This window comes from Columba livia, chromosome 3 (assembly GCF_036013475.1).
Source record: "Columba livia isolate bColLiv1 breed racing homer chromosome 3, bColLiv1.pat.W.v2, whole genome shotgun sequence".
NCBI lineage: Eukaryota > Metazoa > Chordata > Aves > Columbiformes > Columbidae > Columba > Columba livia.
In genome coordinates, this window is record NC_088604.1 from 63,979,357 (window position 1) to 64,006,019 (window position 26,663).

Genomic DNA, 26,663 nt, shown 5'->3' on the forward strand with positions numbered 1-26,663 from the left:
TGCTTTTCTATGGAATACTCAGTGCCCTGGTGCTCCCCAAGCCTAATATCCAGCAACACTTCATTTACAGTGAAGGGCTAAGATTTAAGATGAAGTTCAGGCAAAATTAGCCTGTCATTACCGAGTTGGAGAAATAAAAGATCACCCAAATGCCAGATCTGACCTGACCTTTAAATGTACTGCTCCAATAATATTTTTCAATAACTATTCTTCCCACTCTTTCACTTGAAGGACAAGGGTATAAGTCAATTACTGCAGCAAGTCAGTTATGAACTGGCCACAGCCTTCCTTCCAGACTGCTGAGAAAAAAATTGAACTTCAACGTCCTATGCAAATTGTCACTCCTTATAAAGCTGCCACTTATTTGCACTGTGATAGCAAGAAAAAAAAGGAAGGAAAAAAGTTGTTAGAAAATGAACAAGCAGATTCTAGTACAGAAGAACTTTGTTTTCCATGTTTGCACACTTGTTTTTTTCTGCCAGGAACAAGGAAATGCAGCTACAAATATCATGTGTAATGATAACTTCTAATCTCACTTTGCATATAAAAATCTCATTGGGTTTTGGAAATCTCAACACAAACTGTAAATATCTGAATGAATTCCAGGGTTTAAATACAAACACACAGGAAAAAAAAATCTTGGAAAAAACCCTGAACTTCTGCACACAGATAGGATTCAGCGCTATGACAATTATATATTAGAAATACTTGGCTAAAAACAAGAAAATAAGATGTTTTATCAGAAGAAATAATGACCGAAAACACATCTCAAGAAGTGGTCAACAAGGAGCTCTTTTGCCATGTTTTTTAGAGTGGCTGAAAGTCAGCTCCATCTACTCAAATCTGTACCCCCTGCTGGGATGTTGAGTCCCCTTAGAAAAGCACGTGGGAATGGTTATTGCTGCTCAAGCTCTGTGGTTGCTTCTGTAAGTCACTCGTCTGTCTCTCTCACAGGAAAGAACATAACTTATATACCTTTTATCACCTGTATGTAGTTTAGTCAATGAAAACACTTGTTCAAGCTGATTCTCACTGTCTGCCTTGAGCTCAGAAATCCTGAGCCACGGGGCTGCCTGATGCTTGCACTAATCCCCTGTCTGCTGGCATCGAGAGTCCCACTGGTAATGAAGGAAAAATGGTATTCCAGGGCAGAAAGCCCAGCAACAAGTGGGATTCTTCTCAGGAGAAATAATCCAACTGCAAAATAGTATTTAGTGAATGGTATGCTGTAAATAAAACTCTGACGTACATAGTCTGGTTGCTCTCACTGCTGATGTGGAGACACACATTTTCTCCTCTTCTTTTCTCAGCGAGAAGCTGGAAGGTGCAACAGCTGCAGTGCCCACCCAGCTCTTGTGAATTCTGTGTGCACATCTCTGTACCGCCACAGCATGCGCGGATTGATGCTGGAAAGTAATGTAACTTCTTCACTCTCCTGTTCCCCATATTTACAGTGGGAATAATATTAACCATGAAGAACTGGTGGTGATAAAAGCAAAAACGACTACGACACAATTTTTTCACTCAGAAAACTCTTATTTGATTTGCAGATGTTCCTTACATCCTGTTTCTACACTATTTTCTTTTTGTAGAGTTCAATACAACAATGAGATTTCATTTTAGCAGAATAAGTCTTTGCTTAGAGAAGTGTTTCCATTTTCCAGTCCTGACCATGACCAATTTCTGCAGCAGTCAGAGATATCTTATGGCCTATATGGAAAACATCCAGGTCCTTATTGACATTCCAAAGAATGTTTCACCAGCTAGTTCTAAACTGTTGCTCTTGATTAACTTTCTGTAAGAAAATTAACTCTTGTTGAGGCTTTGTTGTCATCCAGTAACAAGTAAATAGGATTAATTTCAGGTGATACACATGAGAGATAATATTAATTCAGAAACAACAAACCTGAACACTCTACATGAATAAATGAAGACAGAGTAAGCAAGGTCAGCTCAGCTGGGTAACATAAAAGGCAGCCTCTTCTCTCAAAGCCTTTTGATCTGAATTTAACCTAAAACTGCACCCTCCTTCTCAGGTCTTAGTAAAATAGCTTCTACACAACCACCAGGTTTCTGCAAGATCATATAATCTTAAATCTATCAGTTCAGATGCTGGGATGTTTCCAGTAGAGAAGCAGCCTGTGAAATGCTGTGAAGGCTGCGGTTGACAGCAGCAGGTTTAGAGCAAGTGTGTCTTCTCAAAGACTCCTGAAAACCACTCCCATAAAGATTTAACCTTTGGTACACCACTGTGAATTAGGTTTTAAAAATATTACACTGATAAAAATGTGATTACAGTTTTTCTGCATCTAATCTTGTTGCCTATATAACTGATTCTGGACCATGTAGGGTTCAGTTCACACTCAACCTTCTACTTCATTGCACTTGAGGTTTAATCTGTTCTTAAAGCAGTTACACAGTGGTATAAAATAATAAAATAATGTAAGTTTACTCTTGGATTATGGATGTATAAAAGAGATCAGAATCAGGGTTTCTAAATTCATGTTCTTGTTCCCCTGGTCCTTTCTGGGATATATAGGAAAGAAAATTATAAAAAGTGAAGAACTAACCAAAATATAAGTCACAACTTCAAACCATCAGGATAATTTCACAGGTTTGGTAAAGTCAGCAGTTAGGTAAATTTTGAAGTGATCCTGCAGGAGACTCCTCTGTTCAAACGAGAAGATATGAAGCAGCTGTATCCACTCAGAAGGGAGCTTTAAGAAGTAGGTATGGTTAGCTAATATAATAAACACCTGTTTGCACATCAGATGAGAAATTCTGAAATGACAGAACTGGCTTGCAGCATTTCTGGTAAAGAATTTTAGCAAAACTGTAAAACTGTCTTGAATGAGTTGATTATTCTCATCCCTGCTTGATGCCAAGGGAGGGCGATGAAGATTTAACAAATAATGTGAGAAATGAACATTCTTCCAATAAAAAAATACGAGCACCAGGGCAAACTGCTGTTGCAATCACATTTTTAAATGTTGAAAAAGCAAGACCATGAAAACCTGCCAGCTAAAAGAACAGGGCATATTTTTGGTTCATCAGGTTGGTGTTCGTGTACACGAGAACATAGTATGGGCTACATGTTACAGAAATTGGTAGTGTATTTTTGAATAGTTATCAGCTGACTGACAGCCTTGAAGATATGCTGTTTATTTATAAAATAAATAAGATATGTTCTTAATTCATAAAATCAAGTCTTTGGAGTCACAGTATAGACCCAGTTTTCATAAATTGCTTCCAATAAGACAAAGATCTGGTGTGACTTCCTGAAGTCCCTTCTGAATTTTTCTCGTCATTCTTTCAAGGTTCAAACCAGTTTGATTCTGTGTATTAGAAGTTCAACATTTGCCCAAACCTTCCACAAGCTTTTCCAGCTCTTTCCACTATATTCTGGAAATACATGCCTGCAGCATGGCAGGGTGGCAGGCTGAAGCCCAGAGCAGGCACAAGAGACACGGTTACACTCTGCTAACTCTACCACTCTGTTTATGAGCGTTATTTTTCATGCAAAGCCACTGCATTCATTTGGATACTTCTGAACAAGTGTGATCTCCCTATCTAGGGTTTTTGTAATCAGCAAACTAGGTTTATGAACCATCAAATCCTACTCCAAAGGTAAGAGCTTAAGTTAGTTAATCAAATGAGACAGAGTGTGCCAAAACCACACTAACACTGGAGAAGAAGATGGCACATAAAACACCTTGAAGGCATCCATGACAACCATCATCATCCAGATGAGTAACCTGTAGTATCCAAATCTATTCTGCCTTGGGGTTTGCCAAGACTTCATGTTAGGTAACATTCCAGCCAAGTTGTGTTTTAGACTGAGTTTTGTTATAAATGATAAAATCTTATGTTTCCTGAATATCCCACCAAAGACAGGACAGACAAACAGCAGAAACAAAAACAGTTCAGTATATTTTACTGATTAAGTGTTCAGTGTCTGCTTTATCAAAGAATTGGGACAGAGTACGACATGGAAAATCGTTTTTGCACCTGTAATCCACTACTTTCTATGCTTATCGTTGCTTTATTTTTTTACCTTTATATTCAGAAAAATGCTCATTTAGAATAAAGGTGCCTTCCCAGTTATGCATTTGCTTGCTTTAGAAGAAACAGTTCTAGCAGAAGAGTCTGAGATGAGGAAATTATTTTCTTTTCTTTCTTCAATTATTTTCTTCAATAACCAATGATAAATTTTATAAAATCCCATTACAAGGCTGACAGTCACAGTACAGAAAGTGAATTAATTAACTCTGACGAATTTGTCAGCAGACAAATTAGTAGGACCACTGACTCACTCTGTCACCTTTGCATATACATTTTTGGAGCAGAGGCATGGAATAACAAAAGTTACTAGCAATTTTTTTGCAACAGCAGTTTTTATCTGATTTTGTTAGCAAACCAAATACTTTGCAATGTTCTCGCATACCTGTTACTTAGCTGGTAATACCGCTAGACCAGCATTCAAATACATAGAAGCATAAAGTCCACATGAGCAGATACAGGCATCCTTCTGAAAGATCCCTCACTTCCTCCTGTAGCTGAGTAAATATGAATTTAAATGCACTAAATAAGGAGAATAAACGCTAACTGATAAGAGAAGAGGAGTGGCTCTGATTTTAGGCAGGTTTATGCACACAGTTTTTTAATAAACATACCAGTTTAAATGTTATTTTTATCCTGGTTTCCCAAAGAAATTAGACTTTGTGGTTGTGCTATTAAGTGGTTGTTGCCACTTCCTGCCTCCCCCATCCTTCACTTCCAGCCTGGCTTAAAACATCCCAAGCTGTTGGCTTTTCATCTGAAGTTGACAATGGGGAAAGAAATCTCCATGTATTAAAATGCTGCAGTTTCAGTGAAAATTAGCAGCTGGAAAGAGCAGAGAGGGTCATGTTAGTATTTTCACTATGAGAAATGCTGTAGGATGAGCCTGACAGTTACCTGTTCTGTGTGGCCTGTCAGTTGCCCTATAAGCACTCATATAACGGCAGAATAATTAACCCTCACAGCAGCCACAACACGTGCTTTCTCACGGCTGATCAAGTAGAAGAGAAAGGAGAAGAGCTGAAAATGTGGAATGAAGTTGAAGGGATGCAGGAAGAACTAGAGGAGATGAAGGTATTTAAATGAAGGAGAGTTTGAGGTTACTGGGAAAAAGCAGTAAGAGAAGAGCCTGCACACACACACACCTTAAGGCAACCTGACCCCATCAGTTCCAATGCTCAAATCACGATTTCACAGCTTGACCCCAGAGCGCTACACTGGTTTGAGGGCTAATGTGGACATACTGTATTCTGGTACTGAAGCAATGGAATGAGGTTCACTTTTTACCCGGTTTGGGAATAAGCAACACAGGTATAAATATGTCTTCTCCACAATCAATCCAGAGACAAAAGGGCTATGCTACTTTGCTGAAACGGCTACGTTTAAGACGATAAAGCAGTGTGTATGGGTAAGTCCTTTAGGTACCTAAATCAGCACTACATATCACTGTACGTATTTAGGTTGGCTTTAGAGACCATTATTTTACATATTACAAAATTAAAGAATTCTATCTAAATTAGAGTGCTAATGTTAATAAGCACAGGTTAATGCTAAATATAGGCAAACACAAAAGCTTAGCAGCTGGTTTACTATGTCATCCTTTTGTATCCATCCCAGATCAGGGTACTGAAAAAGAAATGATAATAAGTGGTATCATCATTAAACATAAAGTAAACATATCTATAGCACTTTCCTTCACTTTTAGATTTCAAAGCTGTTATAAATTGATTAAGTTTCAATAGTACAGTCATAAATTGGGAGTCATCTCTGTTCTGCAGAAAATGAAATAAACTGTGGAGCGACATTCAGTTGGGTTCTGAAGTATCAGCAAGACCTATGAGCCATGTTGTACCACCGAGCAGCACACAGACCATGTGTTGACATTTACTTGTCAAGTAACAGGACTGAAGTTACAGTGAGTCTGTACAGAAGATGGGAACAGAAACAAGAATTTTTGATTCATTCGCTTAGATCTGATGCTATAAAAAGTAAAATACTGCATTCAGTTTAACTGATTGTACGTTAGAAAATTACAGCAATAACAAAGAGAGAATAATCTTGCAGTTATGATACTGGACTTTGAATATTTTTGTCCAGCACTTGGCTCTGCCACAACATCAAGCAAGTTACCTAGTATTTTCTCATCAGTCACTTAGCCATGAAACAACAGAATTTCCTTTTTCCATCTTGTTCATTCCTGGCCCAGTGGTTTTGAGAAACAGATTGTTTCTCCTTATATATTTGCCCAATACCTAGCACAACGGGCCATAGAATCAGATGCACTCTTGGATGTCTACCTTAATGCAAACAGTATTTTTATCTACATCATATTTTAGAGTGTGTTAAGGGTGTTTTGCAACCCTTTTCACATTGCAGGTCTACACCAACAAGCTGATGTGGGAAAAGCATGTCAGCAAAGCATTGAGAACTGACTTTAAAAATACCTCCTACCTGCACAGGTGTCTCCAGAGTGTAGATATGTTCCCCGCGCACATTGTAGAACTTGACAAGTGCGCTTTTTAACAGGGAACCGTTGCTGAGGTCAAGCAGCTGGCTTTGCTTCTCCATGCCTGCTACTGCAAGTAGGTCTCCCTGTGTGCACCACTGTACCACCACATCTGAAATCACAAAGACGGTTTGCAATAATCACTGATTAGAATCAGTAAGAACAGCATTCCCAGATGCTGCAAAGTGACTTGAACAGCTAAATCATGCTCTCAGAAGTTACTTAAGTACTTAGAAACCTAAATCCTTTCATTAAGATAGTAAAAAATACGCTGCATATGCACTTTCAAGCATGACTTTATTTTATAAATTGCAAAAAAACATGTAAAAACCTTTCTCTGTGGTGAGTCTAGAATGTAATTGGTGGTTTCTCCTAAGTACCTAAGGACAAGAATTTATTAGGGATGTTAAAATTGATGTGGAAGATCTTATGCAGATCTCTGGGGTAAAGAAATGGAATCAAGTTAATAGGCAGATAAATAATCTCACTAAAAGCAGCAAAGAATATTTGTCTGGAAAACCCTACAGTGCAAAAAAAGCAGCATATTTAGCAATGCCTCATGTTCTCACTGGCTGTGAATATAACTTTAAGTACGACTCAAACTAAAGTTACGGTTTAGTATAACATCAAACTAGAAAGACTTTCAGATTTTTGTCCATAAATACATATGGCCTCCATGTCATAGGTTTTCTTTCGGCACCTGACTTGTGAAAGTCTACTCATCTGTCTAGCAGGAGTTTGCCAGAAGCACACACGGATTGCTTACTCTCTCATATACATGGATATGAATACACATATCAGTTACTTCTCCTCCAGGCACCTCATGATGAGGAACGCCCACAGCGAAATTTGAGGATGCTAATTTCAAACCCTTCTATCCTCCAGTTCCTTGTCACACTGCAACAAGAACACTAAAACAGTATCTTGTGTTTCTGCTTGTGCTTCAGAGGCAGATTTGCATGTGCAAGGAATACCGAGCTACTCTTTAAACCTTTTTACTCTAAAATCAGAGGTGAAAGGCAGCTATTTTGTGCTGAGACAAAGTGGAGGTAAAGACAAAACTTTCATGCTCTAGGATGCCCACATTTGTGGGCGAGAAGCTGTCTTCAAATGAAGAAGCAGGAGAGAAATGAGAGTTGCCAGGAAGGATCTCAAAATTGTTTCAAGTTGTCAACTTGTCATTTCCAGGGACTTTTATGTGAAATTTAACATGGTTTTGTATTATTTCAACTTTCTGATATTTCTCACGGGAATTGTGCTTCTGTACCTATCAGAGGCAAGATGCATGTTCCTCAAGATAATTTTTTCACAGCTAGGCACTGTATGCCTCTTTTTTTCCTCTTAGTCCTCAGGCCTCTAAATAATCTACAGTGGAATTTAATTCATCTTTCTCAGAGAGTGTAACAACAGGCAGGTTAGAAAGCAATGAGGCATGCTGATCAACCCCACTTGTAGTAACTGGCTTAACTACACAATTAACAAAGTGAAAAAACAATCTCCATCGCATACATGTCTTCGGGTAAAACTTTCAGTCAATTCCCATACCAAGAGGAACAGGAGCAATTACTGCATCCAGCAGTTTTCTCTCTCTCTCTCAAATCTCCTAGATTTAGGTGCTGCAAAGGCAGTGAAGGGCTGGATGTGGGCTGCAGCATCCCCCTCTGAGACAGCATGGCTTTATGCTAACGGCATCTCCAATGACTATCAAACCTTGATGTGAAATAGCTCAACTGATAACTGTTTCCAGCTGAAAGCTGGACTAGATGACAACTCAAGACTACTGCCCATTCTATTTACTGTAATTCTGTAGAGATGCTGGACAGTCCCTTTGGTGGATATCACAAGCGCTTCTCCAGACTGGCTGCAGTTTCCCAGATTTCAGGCATCCTTTTGGCTGAAGAAGTTTTCTGGATCATAGGGTTGCCTCATGATGCTGCATTTTGCCAGCCATACACTTCTTGTGTTGGCACAGATGGAAGCAGGAGTGGAAAAGAAACCTCAATGGTGATTTTTTTACCTCCTAAGACTACCCTACGTAGCGGATCATCCAAAAACTATTGTGCTGGTGTTAGGGCAACTTTTCAACAAAAATATCCCACTGTTACAGAACAGCTAAGAGTCTGCTCCAATAGCATTTTGGTTTTTTTCCATCCAATATATAACTAATTTACCTGTGGAGACGAAAATGAATCAATGGAACTTACTTTTAAGTATATGCTTATGTGACATAGTGAACTAAAACTTCTTTCCAGGCAATGCACTGCAAATTGTACCGAGAGTGCTGGCAAAGTAAGGGATGTTTTTGATAGGTAAGAAGAGTAAAAAATTCAATGTGAATTAAAGATTCTACATGGAATACTGATCTTACAAACAGTCATCCACATCACTTAGCAAGATGCATAGTAATTAATCAGTGGAATTTTCCTTCTCTCACAATAACTTGCCTCTTGATAATTAATAATTCTAGCAAGTTTCCCAAATTTGTGGGAGTTAAAAAAGCACTGTGATTCACACCTGGTTACCAAAACCACGGGAGGAGACCTTGTGAATTAAAAATGGAAAGGAAGTGTTACATAGCAGGGGCATTCACAAAAACCATAAACATATTAGCACATTCAGCTGAAAAACAGCATCCAGATCAATTTGTTCTACAAAACTGCCAGAAAAACACAATCTTCAAAATTTAAACATTTTTTCAAACACACACCAGCAGGTGTCACCACTGGAAATGGCAACAACGGTGGTTGAATTATTCTGGGTTAGGAGAGACAACCACAAAAACATAGCCCATACACACATCATCAAAAATACAAGAAAAACAGAGGGGCTGAAGGAAGGGGCTGAAATGGCTTATTTTTGTACCTTTCAACCCTGAGCGGATGATAGTAGGAGATAAGTCGTCATAATTGTTCATTAAACTGATGTCTCCCGATGTGAAGCTGACAGTAAGTAGTGGCTTGGTGTTCTGCACCGGGACTGGATATGCAGCTGGCCCATCTGCAAAAACAAGGCTCTGGAGTGAGCAAAAGGCAAACAACCACAAGTAATTACACCCAGGCTGAAATACACTGTACTGCAGCCTACCGACATCAGGAGTGGTTCCAAGCCTCAAACCCTACCTACTTATTTCTGCAATGTTTATGGACAAAAGCAAGGCAGGTTTAGGTAGTTGGTTTGTCTGCTTCTGTGAAACCCCAATGTTTTTACTTTGTGAATTTTTTACTGCAGTATATTCAGAGTGATTTATGACAGTGGTGGTTTTCAATCTTACTCCATTGTCAACTCCCCAAAGTCTCCACAAATTGAAAACCAATGTTTTGGAAGGCTTCCTTGGGACTCAAGTTCAAAACCAGTTTAATAAACACTATAATCACATTAAAAGCTATTTGTTAGATACACTTCCTGCTTGGGTAAGTGCTAGAGACTCTTCCTGAAGCCACATAGAGACGTTGTAAGAACTTCAAGGGAACACACTGACCTTTCACAAATTACTGTATTCTAAATGTTAAGAGCTAGGCAGCAGCATGAAAAGTTAGCTGCCATTCTGCATACCAGGAGTGCACTGGTGCACTCAAAGGTACAGATGAGCCCAAATGGAAACACGGCTCTAAAACCATTTCTACAAAATCTCTGCCCCTCTGGGCTTGATTTTCAGTATTCACTGAAATTCCCTTGTTCAATTACTTAATGACCAATATCACCATCTGTAGCACTCGCTGTTTAACTCTTCTTGTTTACAAGTTCTGACAGGGGATGCCACTGATAAAGCACCTCTCAAGGCCCAGCCAGCAACTTTTCAGTCAACAAAAACAGCACAGCCAGTTCAGAGTGGTATTGCTTCCTGAACTTGCAAAAAAGCTGATCAAAAAGCACTTTGGAGAAAGAAGTCTAGTAATTACCATCTCCGTGTGTATATAATTTGATAAGAAAAACCCATCAAACTTCCAAGACTTCCCACACATCTGTGTGAGTCAAAGGTTTGTCACCTTTGAGAGGTTTATGCTGCATCTGCTCTAAAGAAAACATATCATGTTTGGGTAATCATTAAATTAGACTTGTAGGCTTGTAATGAGTCCACCCACCTCTCCGACTGACTCAGAAAAAGCCAGCACATTTGGATCATTTAAGTTCTTATCTGTGTACTTTCCAGCTTCACCATCCTCCAACTGGAATCTCAGTATTTTTTAAAAGCAATTAAAAAAACAATTTAGTGTTGTTCCTGTCTTGCTTTAGAAACTTACTAGGAAATTTGAAAATATTCTAAGGCAAGAAATCTCACCCAGTAGCAAAAGTGAGGCATGAAAGCCAAAATAAAACTCACTTCAAAAAACGCTAACGTTTTAATAGATGATCACATTATCTTCTATCATTACTTTTTAAATACATATGCTTATTATATTGACACATACACATGTGATTTTGAAAAAAGCAGATTTTTTGACTGAGTCCAAACTAGAACTAAAACTGCAAGAGTCCTCAGTTCCGTGGTTCAGATCTGAGATGCAGATTCATAATATTTCTAGCTATTATGTATTTAAATTTGTCACTGTACAATCACTGTTATATTAGTCCTTAATTTAGGCCCCCCCTAGGTCTTTGCTATTGATTTCCAAAGAGATTAAAACAAAAACATTCCACCCATTGAGTTATATTTATACTTAAGGGGAGAGAAGGATTTCTTCCTGACCCTCAAACTGGCAATGTGCCCTGAAACATGGGAATTATTAACTCCAGACAGCTCCAGTCACCCTTCTTCTACCCTGTGTAATTGCAAGAAATATTTTCATTTCCAATCCTTCTATGGAATTTATTGAGCTCTTTATGCCAGGACTATCAAGGAATGGGACTACGATGATAAGCATTATCTCTGCTTCACAGGATTTCTTTAAAACTAAAGATGTACTTTCTGCTATATCTAGTACTGATGTCTTTTCACACTAATCTATGTAATAATGCATTAACTTCAGTGGCTGCTCTCTGGCTGCCTCCACACATATGGACCACTGCAGTATGTCACATCTGCTTATCAGTGAAACCTGATATGCCCCTATCTAGTGTTTTTCACCCTCACTAAAAACTTTGTGCTTTGTGTTGTTATCTCATTTATGCAAAAAGAGGCAGAGCAGCACATACAAGGTGTGGCCTGTAGCAAGCCACACAGCCAGGCTGGCCTGGTGGTAGAGCTGGGAGTGAACCCACTCCCCCATAGCAGCCCTTTGCTGCAACCCCCACAGCATCTGCACAGGAACTCACCAACTTTTAGCTTCTATCAGCTTGAAAACATGGACATCCTGCTGCTTCAGTACAGCATGACCACTCCCTGGTGTTTGAGATACCTTCATGAGCACCTGCAAACCTGTGGTGGAAGGACATGCACGCACTACTACCTTGTGGTGGGGAATAGTCGTCAGAGTCCGTGTCACTCTCGCTGCTGTCCTCCACCAGGAAGCTGGGGTAGTTCCAGGACATGCTGAGGATCCCATCTGACTCATGAAGGAGCACGTGGGCCAGCATTCGGCCATGGCAGTCCATGACAATAACCTGTCCATCAGCAGTGCCAAACAGTACCTGAAAATAACAGAACAGCCCTCAGTCTCACCAAACCTCAGCCACTCCTTCAAAGGCATCTTGTATCTAACCTAGCTACACTGGAAATTAATTGAAAGCAAAGCAGTCAGGGATGTGAAACGGTACCACAACAGCATACCACAATCACAGATGTATATGAAGAACGAAGTCAAAGCACCAGGGTCTACAAGCTAAGTTCCTGAAATCTGTGAGCAAGTCATGTTTCACAGTGTGGTGCATTTTGTTCCGTTTAAAATAAGCCATTACACTTTATTTTAACTTGGCCATTACTATCACCCAAGTGAGCTGCCAGAAGGGCTACCACAGATTCTGCAGTACTCTTGGATTATACAGAAACTTTTCAAATGGGTGGCAGAAACCAAGGTATGTATCAGTCATACCAATATCAAAAGGCACAGCTGATAAAAATGAGGTCTTAGCAATTTCAAACAGCTTGAGAGAAATATAAAGTTGAATAGAGAAGGACAGGTTATTCAGTTGATGAGCTGAGAGAAGGTGGGAGAAGGTCTCCCAAAATCAGAGGCAAAGAGCAACATGATCAGTCAACTGGAAGTACATTATTATAGCCCAAGAGGAAGGCAGTATGTTACACATTCAGGAAGAGATGAAGAGCTTCTACCCACCATTTCAAACACAAATGGATAACACAATTATTTTTTCTTGCCCCTAAACTGCCCCATAGCCAATGCACGCTGACTGAAGTCAGACTGACTGGAACCTACTCTTTCTTTTTTTATAAGCATTTTCTGTCTTGAGGCTTTAAGCAAGTTAGGATCCTGCATATGTGATTAATTTTATAAAAACATCAGGTAATAAGGATTAATAAATCCATAAAACAATAAATGCATTAGCCAAGGCTGCTGCGTCTATCATGTAACTCCATATGAGGCAAATAATGTTTTAAAGCAAGTTTAAAGGCACTCATAAACTTGAAAACTAGCCAGCATTAAAGCTGAAGCTAAAAGGAAGGTCAAATCCTATACCTGCCCTTCAGTCTACCACTTACTATTGGTGCATTTAAACTTAAGATTCTAATAATTATATGCTCAGATCAAAAATTAATCTAGTCTTATACCTTATCTCTAACAGTGGTCAAGTGTTTGGGGAAGAGTAAGAGATCAGGATGCACTAACCAGGCACCTGCTCCGCATACTCATGTAGCTTCCAGCAAAAAATACTGCTTCTTCTTTGACAATTGATAATTTCACTTGGTAACCTTTACCTCTTAACACTGAAAATAAATACAGAATAATTGTTCCCTATTTACATTCTTAACATTGGTCACAATTTTACAGATCTCTATTACCTAATCCCTTTATCATCTCTTTTCCAAGCTGATTAGTTGTAGTCTACTTAGGATCTCCCTTGTTGTTCAAAGCCCTTCTTGACCTCTGCTGTGAGAGGCCTTCATTTCTGTCTTCCTTCTGAGATGTTGTGCCAGACTTGCAGCATTCAAACTGTGCACTATATCAGACTTAGACAACAGCACTCACCTAGGAAGCAATTGTCATGGTTGCAGTTTTGACAGTTTCAGAAAGAAAGTGTGGCTTAAAAAGTCTTAGTCAAAAATAAGGACTAAATCTTTTTCTGTGATCAAGGTGATGATGGGGAAACACAGAAGGCTGTAAACTAGAACAATAGTTTAACAGAGAAACTCCAATGAAGTCATCAAAATCTGAAGGAAATACATGGAATTGTTTCACATTATCAGAAGCAATGAAAAAAACAGTATCTGGCTGCCTAAACTGTTGTCATTACATATTACAAATATTTTTGTGCCTGCTGGGTTAAAACAGTGGCTAAAGTTTGCTACAAGCCTCAGATCACTATTCTTAGATTTAAAAGAGCAGACTTAACCTTTGTTCATCTCACAGTCCCCTTGTGGCCCTTTATTCTGCTCTTCTTCCACTTGTATGATCCCATCTCCTTTCACACTGTTCATGATTTGAACTGGTTTTACATGTACAATCAGTGCATGGCCACTTTCACTATCTGCGTTCAGAACATAACCACTGTCAGATCTCTACAGAACAAACTTGTTCTACAAAGCCAAAATCCTACTGGTTGTCATTGCTAACTTCTCACACCACTTTCAGCCTACTCTGTAGATTAGTTTTTTACCAGTCTTTCAGGAATTTTATAACTGCAAAATATCTAGACAGAGGAGGTGAAACTATTGCTTCTGAAAATAGCAGTATAAGAGTTCTGCCTCTTAAAATCCTGTAGAAACACTTTATGGGACTCATCACCTGCAGTTCAGTCTCATATCAATCTAAAACTAACTCTTTTGAGTAGCAATGCCCCCAACTAATTTAAAATTGCGAAGTCCTACAGTAATTTCAAATTCAGACCAGAACAGCTGCATGTGGGCATCTTAATTCTTGCACTGGAACCTGAGAGAGCTCTTTAGAAACCCAGAAATATCAAGGGCACTCTTCATCTCTTTAGCCAGGCAATAGGTTTCAAGGAGCAGCTTTAAGTTTGGGGGTTATTGTAGCAATACAAGCTTTAAGATGAAAGCATTTATCAGGCTGATAGTCCTGCTGGCTGAGTTCCTGCTGAAGCTGTAAAAAATGTCTAATGGTGTTATCATCCATAACATTACTCAAGTTATAAATGCCACACTCAAGCCACTTATGTCAGATGAATAGAACTCTTTTGACCTTTAGAAAAAAGGTTGAGCCACAGGGTACGCCGGAAGAAATTAAAAGGCTATATTTTAGCTGTCTAAATTCATATTTTCAGGTATTTGCAGATCTAGGAGGTCTGCAGGGATGTTGGAAAAAGGGTAATGAACAAGTTCTTTTGGTTTGTTAACCCTTGAATACAGAAGTTAAACGATAACATAGTAATTAAAAACCCCACCAAGTACTTATTTTGAAGTGCTTCTTTGGCCCCTAGTTCTAATCTTCTTTTGTCTCATCTCCTCTCCTTTCATACTGTTCATTATTTCAACTGGTTTTACATGCATTACCACTTGTAGAATTGCATCTGTAGAATTATGCATTTTCTGATAATAAAATACCTAAAATCACCCAGTACATTCAAAGTGTGAGTCAGTTACACAACATAAATACATTATTTCTTTACAAAACATATCAAAGATAATGAATCCTGCACTACCGTGAAGCTGTAGCTGATTAAAGGTCATACAAATGCAGAGCAGTCTCCAACAGTGCCCTGATGCTGTCTTCTTCGAAGGGAAAACTCTGATAAACAGCATTGGAATAATTCACACACAGTTTTGTAAGCATACCAAGAACTGAAAGCTGGGTTCAGTCCTGAAACACAAGGATTTGGGTTCTCCAAGAAACCCAAGCTTGGGGTGATTCCTACTTAACTTTACAAATCTGAATACCTGAAAAACAGCCTTCTCTGACATCTGCTGACTTCTTAGCCTCTGTGGTAACTTGTGATGAGTTTCACAAGCTAGTTTTGATAAATAAAAAGGTTTTTCATCAGCTTCTAAACTAATATCCATGAAATTATCGTTCAAGATTGCAATCCCTTTAAACGCCAAAGATTTCAGATAGTCTTCAGTTTTCAGTCTGAAACGTACCAATTCCTAAAAGACAGGTGGTAATCTAAAGATGGAGTATTTTGCTCTGAAGTTATTTTTTCATGAAGAGATGAATACTAGAACAGGCAAGAAGCTAAAAAACTCAGTCCAAGAGGAACAACTTGGACCCGTTTGGTGATTTTGCCATATGTGGATCTGTTGTGCTGAACTGTCGCTATTCCCATAAGATCTGGTGTGATGCTGTAATGAGTCTGGACCAGGTACAGCATTAGCAGAAAATGGGTTGGCAGCTCTGAGATCAACAGACCTACAACAGAGCAACCACAGAGCTGATGCACTGAAGGTCCAGCTCAGGAGGCCCACTACTTCATAAGAGAACTATAATTTACTAACAGTGATGTTATTTTTGCACAAAATATATTTTGTTGCTATTTAATTTGGTTTAATGTATGCAAGTTGAACTAATCAACAGTAAGAATGCTCAAGCTTTATGTTAATTTGAAAACACTAGCCCAGTAGGAAAGGGGGAAATCCCGCAATTTCAGCACTTCTGATTATATGCAGTAGCTGAGAAAAGTCTATAAATGGCAACAATTTCACCAGGTCAATGAAGCTGTGCTGCCTTATATCCACAGGGAACCTACCCACTGTCCACTCCTACATACTAGCCTGTCATTCTCAAAGCAGCTTTCCAGACGTACAGTCATTTTGACTTCTATACTAACTGAGGACAATCCAATCCCAGCAATAATGTATTTGATGGCTTGATGTATATATTAATGGTGAAAGAGAGAATTATTTCCAGTCTCAGGTTTCTGTTGTACAAATTGAACAGTCAATACTGTTGCAGAAAGATATTGATGAAATAAGATGTTCCATTCCTGACATTTAGTCCTAACACTGAAGGTTTCTAATGTTGCTAGTTAAACAAAACTCCTAGGAAGTCTGATCAAGACATTTTTGGAGCGGGGGCTGCCATTCTGTTTCAGGGCAACGGCCAAGCCTTTGATTGAAGCTCAAGTTGAAGTATTGGAAGCTGGACTTGCTATAGCTACTGGAAGAACTATAAAGGCATTGGAGGTTACTTCAGGATAGCGCTTTTAAAGTCAGAGATTCCAGTATTGTGATGCTAGGAGGTTGGAAAAGAAACATCTGCTTTACTCATGTTGGCCCAGGATTTTTAAAAGAACCTTTTTGACTTTTTACAAAGAATGTATATCTGATAACCAAGGGAAGCAAAACAACTCACAGACTCAGCTAATTAAAACAGCGTTGAAAATGGAAGTAGTAAACTCCCATCTTAGTATAATTTGATTATTTTAAAACCAAAATTTTCACAGGAAGGCAGAACTTGCTTTGTTGGACTATGTAAGGTGCATTAGCAGCTTGCATTTAAATTCCTTAATACACTGAAATGTTCTGAAAATGTATGTCATCTGTCCTGAAAACTCAGGTGGTCTAATCTTCCCTCAGCTGTGGCTAAGTTGCCAGCTTTATGGTAAGTCCACTGAGCAATTTCTTGAGTTATATCTCTTCCTTCTCCTATAGGATAGGTGGAAGGTGGAAAGACAAAGTAAGCACACTAAGTTCTTCCAGGAAGTGACTGATGACATTAGAAAAAGGCAAAGGGTTATGTGTGTCCTAGAAGTCACTTACTGGAGCAGTCCAGCAAACTGAGCTCTATTGGACTTGAAATTTTCAAGCCTTCTACAGCCCTAAGTAATGCAAATAACTGTATGTAATCTGTGAGTCTTGCTGTCTCACAAGAGTTAGTATTGTAAAAAAACAGCAAGTATTTTAAATAAAAAATAATGTAAGATACACAGCGTGACATTAAGGCAAATCTGCTCTTCCCATTTTGATAATGCAAACTGACTACTTAGTCTTCCTCTTTGCAGACTAATTCTTGGCCAGTTCTTCTCTTCCTACTGCTAAGTCATCCAAACACAGTAAGTAAAATATGTGGTGGTGTAATTCGCTGGGGTTTCTACACCTGCCAAATAATTCATGCAAAGGATATATCCCCACTATGTCAAAGCACACATGCAGGTATTTCTGTCAGGAAACAAAGGGGGCCTGTTTGCATTGGAATTCTTGACTTTTTCAGAATTAAATACACAATTTCAGCTATTTTTTTTTCGAGCCATCATTTTTAATGACACATGCCTAAACTTCTGAGAGACATTCCCTCTGGAAGAAACACCCTACCTGGGTCCTTTCAGACCAGTTTACAGGTGTTTTTGTGATTCTGTGTTCAATTTTTTCTTTACCCAGTTGCAAGGTGCAGATGTAAACACTACTTGCACATTTCTTGGATGTTCTTAAAACCTTTTCTAAATGTATTGCAGGAAAATAGTGCTGCCCCTCAAGACTTATAACAGAGTTGTGATTATTTCTGCTAGCAGCTAAGTTAGTTCATGGTGAAGATCCTTCATAATCTTTGGATGTACCAGACAGAGGGACTTGCTGCATTTCAAAGTAACGTGTTCCAGGACCCCTCAGGCTCAGTGAGGATTCTCTCAATAGCGAAGCAGTAATCCAGGGCAGAAATCTCATCAGCATCTTGTGACCAAGTAAACCACCAATGACATCACAAAAACTTATGCTTTTGTATTTTAACATTCTCCAGGGCTGTGTTTCCAAAGTCTGGAGAATTCCTCTTCCACCTACCTACTTTGCAAACCTTGCCCTTTCAGCATTTTCTTTTACTGTTTGCCTTTCTGGTTCCTTTTCTATTTGGAGCACACACCTTCCTGTATGAATGACACCACTAACAGCTCACCCTGCATACCTCTGCATTTGCAGCTGCCTCATCCAATGTTGTTGTTTCCCTGACATTCCCCTTTTCAAAGTTGTTTTTTCCTTCAGTCTTCTCTCCTCATACTGCCCCAAAGGAAAATGTCAGCACTGTACTTCAGAAATTATGTTCTACAAAAACACTGATAAACACTGACATTTGCACTGTCAGAAAATGGTGAGCAGTTTAAGGAAGCTGAATCAGTTCTGATTTAGGTTTCTGGACAAACATTAGTATTCATGATAGGAACAGTCTTCACGGTCGCCACCATGATGGCACCATACTAATAGAGACACATCTATTTTGCTGATCCAAAACTAACTGAACTGTAAACGGATTAATACAGGACGTTTCAAATAGATGAACCAAATTTCAGAGATATTTCAAAGAGATTTCAAATCAGGTCCATCTTTTTGAAACACCCTGTGTACAAAATGACAGATCAAACTTCTGTTTATGCAGGTAGGCTTAGGAACATAGGAAATACTTGGAAAATTATTGCCTTTAAACATTTTTATCCATTAGCCTAACAAAAAAACGCTGGTCTTGCAAAGGCCAAGTTACAACCTTTTGCAGTCCATTTAGTTGTGGTATTAGCATTTTGTATTCCTTGTGCTCTTCCTATTTACTGTTTCTCCATCACAGAGCAGGAGACAGTGCAGCAGCTGCCTCTTAGGATACATTAAAAAGTGAAAGTTTGCTTTTTCTCAGTGTGATAATTCTGGCTTTCCTTCTTTTTACCTCAAAATGCAGAGAGAAAGGGAGAGAACAAGAGAGGGAGACGGCTGCTCTCCTGCTGAATACTTTTTATTTCCATTAAAAATTCAACCACTGTAAAATTATTTCTTGAACTGACACAAAAAGAGACATCACCACAATTCACAAACAAGCTTGGGGGGAAATCACTAGGTTTTCACTGACTGACTTTATGCTTGAAAAAACAGATAAGATTTTTTGGACATGAGGAGTTACCAGCCCCACACATGGACAATACACAGAACATCTAGCTAACTGCATATATATATAGCAGTGAAATTCTCATTCGAGATCATGAATGTTTTCAAAAGCTGCACTGTCTTAGTTACCTACTTTCAGGCTTGTTCCTTCTCTCTCTTATGAAATCCATAGGGTCTAGATATCTGTTACAAAGCCCTCAAAAGAGAAGACAAAGTAAATACACTGAAGATCCATTTAATATATATTGAAATACTAAAACCTAGAGATTCAAACTGCACTGGTTTTATTTCTCTCTAAAATAGTATAACACAGATGAAAGACTGTAAGTGAGATACAGGCCTTGCACATGGTTTCAGGAGTCAAAAATGTACATAGTCTCAAACCCAGGATCCCAGGCTATACAGTTACTCCGGACGTGTAGGGACAGAAGCAATTGTCCAGCTGAAGATAATGTTATTCAAAAGCATTCTGGCAAATCACAGAAAGACTGATCATTATATGCCCCTGTAATTATACTTGGACTAATTCCTACTTGCTATTTCCAGGCACACACATTTCTATATTCTTTCTTGAGTCTTGAGATATTCTTCAAGATAGCATTCTATAACAATTACATTTTTAAGTGAAAAGAGTTGCTGTTCTACATAATGTTTACTGAATTAAAAACATACTTCAGTTTATCGTAGATTAAAAAAATAGTTGTGTTTTTTTTTAACTTGTGTCAGGTTTCAAACCTCATTCAAAGTAGCATGCAAAATGAACAAAAAGCCAGCAGCTGGAACACCTTCTACAGAACATCTTCTGTAAATTTTAACACAGAGACAACTCTGAGCCTGGATCACTGAGCTCCCACAGCAGAAGTCCTCTGGAACACTCTTCAAGCAGCACAGTTTTCTGTTTTCTCACTAAACTCTGCCAGGTAAGTGCACACATGTCTACGAAAACACATATTCTTCACATATATCCAAATATATATAGCAACAAAACCAACTATTTGGTACTATTAGACAAAAAAACAGAATTAGTTTTACCAACAACCACTCAATCAAACAGAGAAGTCAACAGATACATTTGGCAGCCTCCTGCATTGTTGCCAAGCCAGGTTTTAGTTATTTCCTGAAAGATATGTTGACTGCTGAAGCTAAAATTTCCTTCAGAGCTTAGAAGTCTGAGAACTTCTGCTGTTTGTTTTTTCTGTTCAGTTGGTTTGGGTTTGTTTTTTTTTTTTTAATTATTATTATTTTTAAAATTTATTTTATTTTTACTTTTTATTAATCTAATTGAAAATGGTATTGCTTCACAACAACCAGTGAAAATGCATTATGAAGCAGCTTAGAAGCAAGATTCTTGCTGTTTTGAATTTCATAATACAAAATCAAGAAGCCCCTAGGTTAAGCTATATGCTAATGGAAGCCAGCCCCTCAACTTGTGCATTCTCCTTTTAGGTCTTGGGTGCTGGCAGAGAGGAATAACAGCATGGTCAGAAAACATGTAGAATAGGTGAGGTTAAGTATAACTGAGTGAACACAGAGACAGGCTGAGTAATAAACTGTTACCACTGAAGAAGAATGACTATCCTTCCAAAAGGAAGGAAAGCAAGGCAGGATTAATCTGTTTTCAGCTGATGCAGTCACCAACAATCTCTCAGCATCTGAATACTGACAAGAAACTGGCTTCTGGACAAAGTGTAGAGAGCTCAAGTTGAATCCATGCAGGATGAAACACTCATGGGAAAGGTTTTGGAGAATAAAGAGACACTGTTCCCACTTGCCATTGGCATACTATCTCTTTTTGTCAAATCAATGGAAAGACCACGTGATATCACTTGCCAAAAATATCAGCTTTCATCTCCAATTTACTATGAAACTTGGCCTTGCTCTCCCAGACAAAACCTAGTGGAGAAATCCACAAATCTTCTCCTCCACATTCAAGCACTTTAATCCTCTTTCCCCGCACCAAGATTTCAGACTATTCACAAGCTTGAACACATCTGACTCAAGTTCAAGACCCCATTTGGCTCTTGGTCTTCTAAGTAACTTCCAAAATATTGATGGATCAAGTCCCAGTGATAATAAAGTTTAAATTAAGAACTCTGGCAGCTACATTTCTTTTGAACTGAAAAGACCACAAAGCTCTGGATGAACCAAAGGGGTCCTGGGGCCAAAGTGTTCTCAGCCACATGGCTCTGGCAATGGAGTACCACAGATTGTTTCTGAAAAACCCCTCACAGTTTGGAGAGTACCTGCTCTGTAAGAATTTCAGTTCCACTCACATGCCCTCACCTGACCAACTCAAAATCTGAATAAAGAAATTAAAGCAATTTTCCTACCTTACATGCGACTTCTCCTTAGGAAGAGATCAGCTTCCTGCAGGAGGTGCCCTTTTTTTCCCTGAACTGGCTAAAAAGTAGTGTAAGTATGTGCTGCTACTTTGCACATGGCTGCAAATCCTCGTTCTTACTATTTGCCCCTACAGCTGAAGCCTAACACAGCACTTTTCAGAAACACAGTTTTAAATAAGTACTCCTTGTTCCAAAGAACGTAAGACCTCGAGCTATATGAGCAAATCTTTCTGTACAAGTGTCAGCAAGGTGCGAGGTGAAGCAAATGACTTCTTGCTTCCTGACACTTCCCACATAAAGACTGGCTGTATTTCTGTTTCTGCTCATCTCTACTTTGCTGGCTCCAACACCGATTCTCCAAAAATGCAAAACAGTACTGGGTATAACACTGCTAAGTGGACACATTCACTGAATAGCACAATGAGTCTTTAGCTCTCCCTCCATCTTGGGTTTGTCACTGCCATTGACCTCCTTCCTTTCCTGAGGGAGGGGAAGACATGGTCGAGTGTACAGAGCTTAACAAACCCCAGATACTGGTTAACTAAAACAAGAATATTGCATCCTGTCTGAGGGTCATGTCAGATCAAGGTAAGGAGTTACAAGATACACTGTTGAAGGTGATCTGTAGGTTCTAGCACACTGTGTATTCAAGAGGATACAGATATCAATTCAGCCATTCACTTTTTGCCGTATCAAACATCAGATACCCTGTCTACAAGGATGAGCAAAACACTAAACCGGTTGTATTCCTCCTCTCAGACAGAGTCATTGAGGGAAAAATTATTTGCAAGACTCATCTGAAATACTGTTGACATGAAACATTGCAGGAGCTACTGAGAAAACATGAGCTACGCTGCTGTCAGCACATAAACATCCCCCATGTTACAGCCCTCATGACAAGAACAAATGGCACCATCTCATCAGCTCTCTCAGTGTCTTGCCACTACAGGCTGGATGAAGAGCATCAAGGGAAAGATTAGGCAAGGCACAGATGAAGCGAGTGGGAAGACAAAAGCACATTGAAGCATCACCTTGTTGCTCTGCTCCTTCAATTATGCACTCAATAACTGTGTAGTATTGACTAGGGTTTCTGGCAGGAAAAACCTTGCTTGGAATCAACCCACAGAGAAATGCCATGGCTCCTGAAGATGCAGATGAACCTCAGGGGCTCCAGGGAGAATATCCTTGTTCTCTACCCTCCCCAAAACTCAAGGCAGAGCCTATAAAGTCTTCAGCTGAGTACTGAATCTGTGGTGGAGCCGCTCAATACTAGGGAGAAAAGGAGAGCACAGCTAAGAAAAGGCACAATGCACCAAGCTATTTAACTCTTTTTCTTTCTTCTTTTTGGAAGCTATATTCTCAGCAGAATGATGCATGAAAACTTACTTGAGACAAAAAGGCAAAGAGGAAAAGACAATTCTAAAAAAAAAAAGGAAAGACAATGCCGATAAAACTATGCATAGACACTGGGAGAAAAAAAATGAATCTATTATTTCAGAAATAGCTGCATAATGCAGCTTTAAAACAACACAATAAAAAGAGATGGGAGAAAGAAAGGCTAACTAGCACTTAAAAATGACATTACTTTTTCCACACAAAATCTGTCTGAAACTATTATGTGGCATCATAAAAATCAAGTCACCAAACAAAGAACAAAACCAAAGTGTTACTGTGTTCAAGCACGTATAAATATATAAAACCAGAATACAAAGTCTCTGCAAAAAACATTTAAACATTTTAAGTATATATAAAAACCCCACATATTTTGCCTATAAAAGGATGCAATAGGATAGTAAACACAGAACTCTTAGCACAAGCAAGCAGAGATCATTAATTTTAATAGCATATCTGCCCAAAAGGTTTGAAACACTTCTAAAAATAGTCCAAAATATTAAAGACAATTAAGCTGTGGCGCATTTTGTTTGTCTGTTTGTTTTATATAACAAGCGGATTTATCCTGAAAGACAACTGTAGTCTCCTTCTCATGTCCTCTTTTTGCATTTTCGTGGTACTGCTCAATTATGCAGCATGCAATGTTAAAATCCTTATATGCGATCTAACCATTGTCTGGAGTCCTTGTGGCTTGAATAAACCGTCTAGCTAATTAATGACACTTTTTCAATGCTATAAAAAGCCTCTAGCCATTTTCCCCAGTAATTTGAGTAATTCATCCACCAATGAACGTGAGTCTGTCAGTTCTTCCCTGAAGACTGTATCTTACCATTCAATTCTGAGTGGTCCTGGTTATTGTAAACATACATGTAAGGTCATTTGATAGTCTCTGCATCCAGAATTGATGGGGGAAAGGATGTATTTTTATATGTTAGGACACAAAAACGTAGATATTCCCTGTGATTTTAAAGGCTCCTTTACACAAAGCTGTAAAGATCCTTGATAGAGACAAGAAGTATTCTAATAAAGACCAAAATCATGGCTTACACTTTCAAATTTTTCAGACTGTATTTTTTTTCATTTTGTCCTTCCTTACCTTCATTCATAATAATTAAGGTAAATATTTGCCTTCCCTATTCTGCTCTGGTTTCCTGTTTGTAGCTCCCTTCATTATTCCATCAACTCATTAGAAGTCTGCCTTCAAGATTTTTTTTTTCCACACAGCTAGATGTCTGAGCATAATTAAACTTGATCAGTGTGACTCTTGCAATAGCAAGGCCTGTCTGAATCAGACGTGCGCCACAGCACCTGACTAAAACCAAAAAGGTAGCGTGAAAGGAAGCCCAAACTCTTCATTCCAGAGCAGCAGACAAAAGAAGATGTAGCTGAGAAGAAGACATCACGGCCCAAACAGAAGCAACATTTTCAAGCCCTTATAAATTCCTTATCTTTAACCCATGCTCTGGAAGTTAGGTAAGGCTACTATCCCTATTTTCAGCTTAGAAGTTGTTCAGAACAACAATTTCCTTGCAAAGGTGGTAGCAACTGCAAATCATAGCCCACAGATGAAAATGGGATGATCCAAAAGCAGACTGTACTGTAATAGATTTATCAGCTAAAACTACTGCCAGGGACTAACGCCACACCAAAACCAAGGAGCCTGAGAGGCAAGTTCATGAAACACCTGGTCTCACCAGTAACCATTCGACAGTGCTTCTTGTTATTAAGAATTAGCTCCTACCTGCTGGTGAGAACCCTGCCGTAGCTCCTACGGCATGGCAGTTGCTTGGCACAGCATGGCGCTGGGCCTGCCAGGGGCATGTGAGACACCAAGCACTGTATTAGCACGGAGATCCCACCCGACTACACTGCTGCACCCAGAGTTGTGTGCATCCCCTCCTTCACATGAAGCTCCTTTCTGCAGCCCAGGCTCTACCCTGAAGGGCTGCAAGCGAGCGGGGTGCTGCAAGCAAGGCGAAGAAGCTGAAGCCTGCCCCTGCCTCATGCCTGTCAGAGAAAAAGATGCTAAAGCGCCTGTGGTTGCCATGGGAGTAGGGATGTCAAGTGCTGGGTACAGGAGTGACTAACAGAGCAGAGACTGCCTTCCTGCACAGCTACTGCAAATGACAAAACAACAACAAAACAAACCCGCAACAAACAAACAAAAACAAGAAACAACCCAACATACAGACCTCCTGCACCACAGTATCTGTTCCTAACGCTGTGCTGCTTTTCTCCTCTACAGAGAGCAGAGTTTGATATAAGTAGATGCAGAACAGGCTGAAACTCAGACCTGCATTTACACATTGTTAATACTAATGCATGGTGTGTTGCAATGAGACCATGCAGAATAGTTAAGGCTGTACCCCACAGGATGCTAATCAAATTAGCTAACTGCTTGTATATCTATTTTCAAAGCAAACAGAAGAAAACACACTGGCCAATTTCACACATGCCCAGGACAAAGAGAATCTTGGCCAGTCCCTCAACTTCAACAAGTAAAAGCTTGCAACATGAAAAAGGAGGTAAAAACCAGAAACAATCCCAGTGAAGTTCACAGGGATACAATATATTGCTATAAACAAGAAGTGAATCAGACTCTTTTACAGTTCTCACTGTGCCTTTCTGTCACTGTGAACAGAGATAATAAGCCTCTTTAATTGGTAAAATCTGGGAGAAGGAAAGAATGCCCCAAGGGCAGCAGAAGTTGATAGAAAAATGTCACCAGGAGCTGAGCAAGCACACAGGAAAGGAGATGAAGCACTGGAAGGATCTTTTATATGACTTGTCAGCTCAGGAAAAATCCTCAATTACTTATTGACATGCTTCTATAATTATAAATAAACCCTTTGGCTAGACAAAACTCAAGTTCTTTGCACTTGGGAAGTCATTCAATCTACTTGGTATGTACACTCCCGCTTTGCAGCCAAGTGTGGTACAACACCACAGAACTGTCACAAGACAGGGTACAGCATTCTCTGATATTTCAAATTTACTTTTCATTTCAAATATAATTTTGTCCCTAGATGATCCTAGATGAGCCTTCTCACCAGAAAAATACTCCACATGACCCTGATGAAGTAGGCTTTACTGCAGCCTCTCACATTCCTGAAAGAAAAAAAACCAACCACATTTCAAACCAGTGAAAGGAAGGTCACACTCCTGAGTGATCCCATCCATCTGAGTCTAACCCAAGTGTGGCACTCTGCTGGAGATACAGAAGATCCACTCCTGTAAAGTCTCCCTATTCTGGTTACAATGCACACGAGCAGGAAGCACCTAAATCCCTCCACAGGAGCAGGACTACAGACACACAATGAAATGAGAAAAATCAACTTCTAGTCTTCTACAATAAGCATGCAGAATCACAGTCAAAAGGCCTATCTACTGAATTAGCTGAAGAAGCTCATAGCTCAAAGTCCAGACTCAAGACCTGGGCGCGAAACACAGTAAAAATCTGCCAATGACCTTAACAAGATGATCACCTGACAACATACGATGC

The 26,663-nt window shown here is 39.3% G+C and overlaps 1 protein-coding gene across 12 annotated transcripts in view; it reads right to left on the reverse strand.

Annotated features, from left to right (window-relative positions):
* The window catches only part of TULP4 (TUB like protein 4), a 155,291-nt gene that overhangs the window by 26,147 nt on the left and 102,481 nt on the right, over window positions 1-26,663 (reverse strand). For all 12 annotated transcript variants that reach the window (XM_065057291.1, XM_065057279.1, XM_065057282.1 and 9 more), the window contains 3 exons: window positions 11,953-12,133; window positions 9,428-9,562; window positions 6,511-6,677 (listed from right to left, as the gene is read on the reverse strand). In XM_065057291.1, the coding sequence (XP_064913363.1) occupies window positions 6,511-6,677; window positions 9,428-9,562; window positions 11,953-12,133 (483 nt within the window). The remainder of the gene's footprint in view (window positions 1-6,510; window positions 6,678-9,427; window positions 9,563-11,952; window positions 12,134-26,663) is intronic.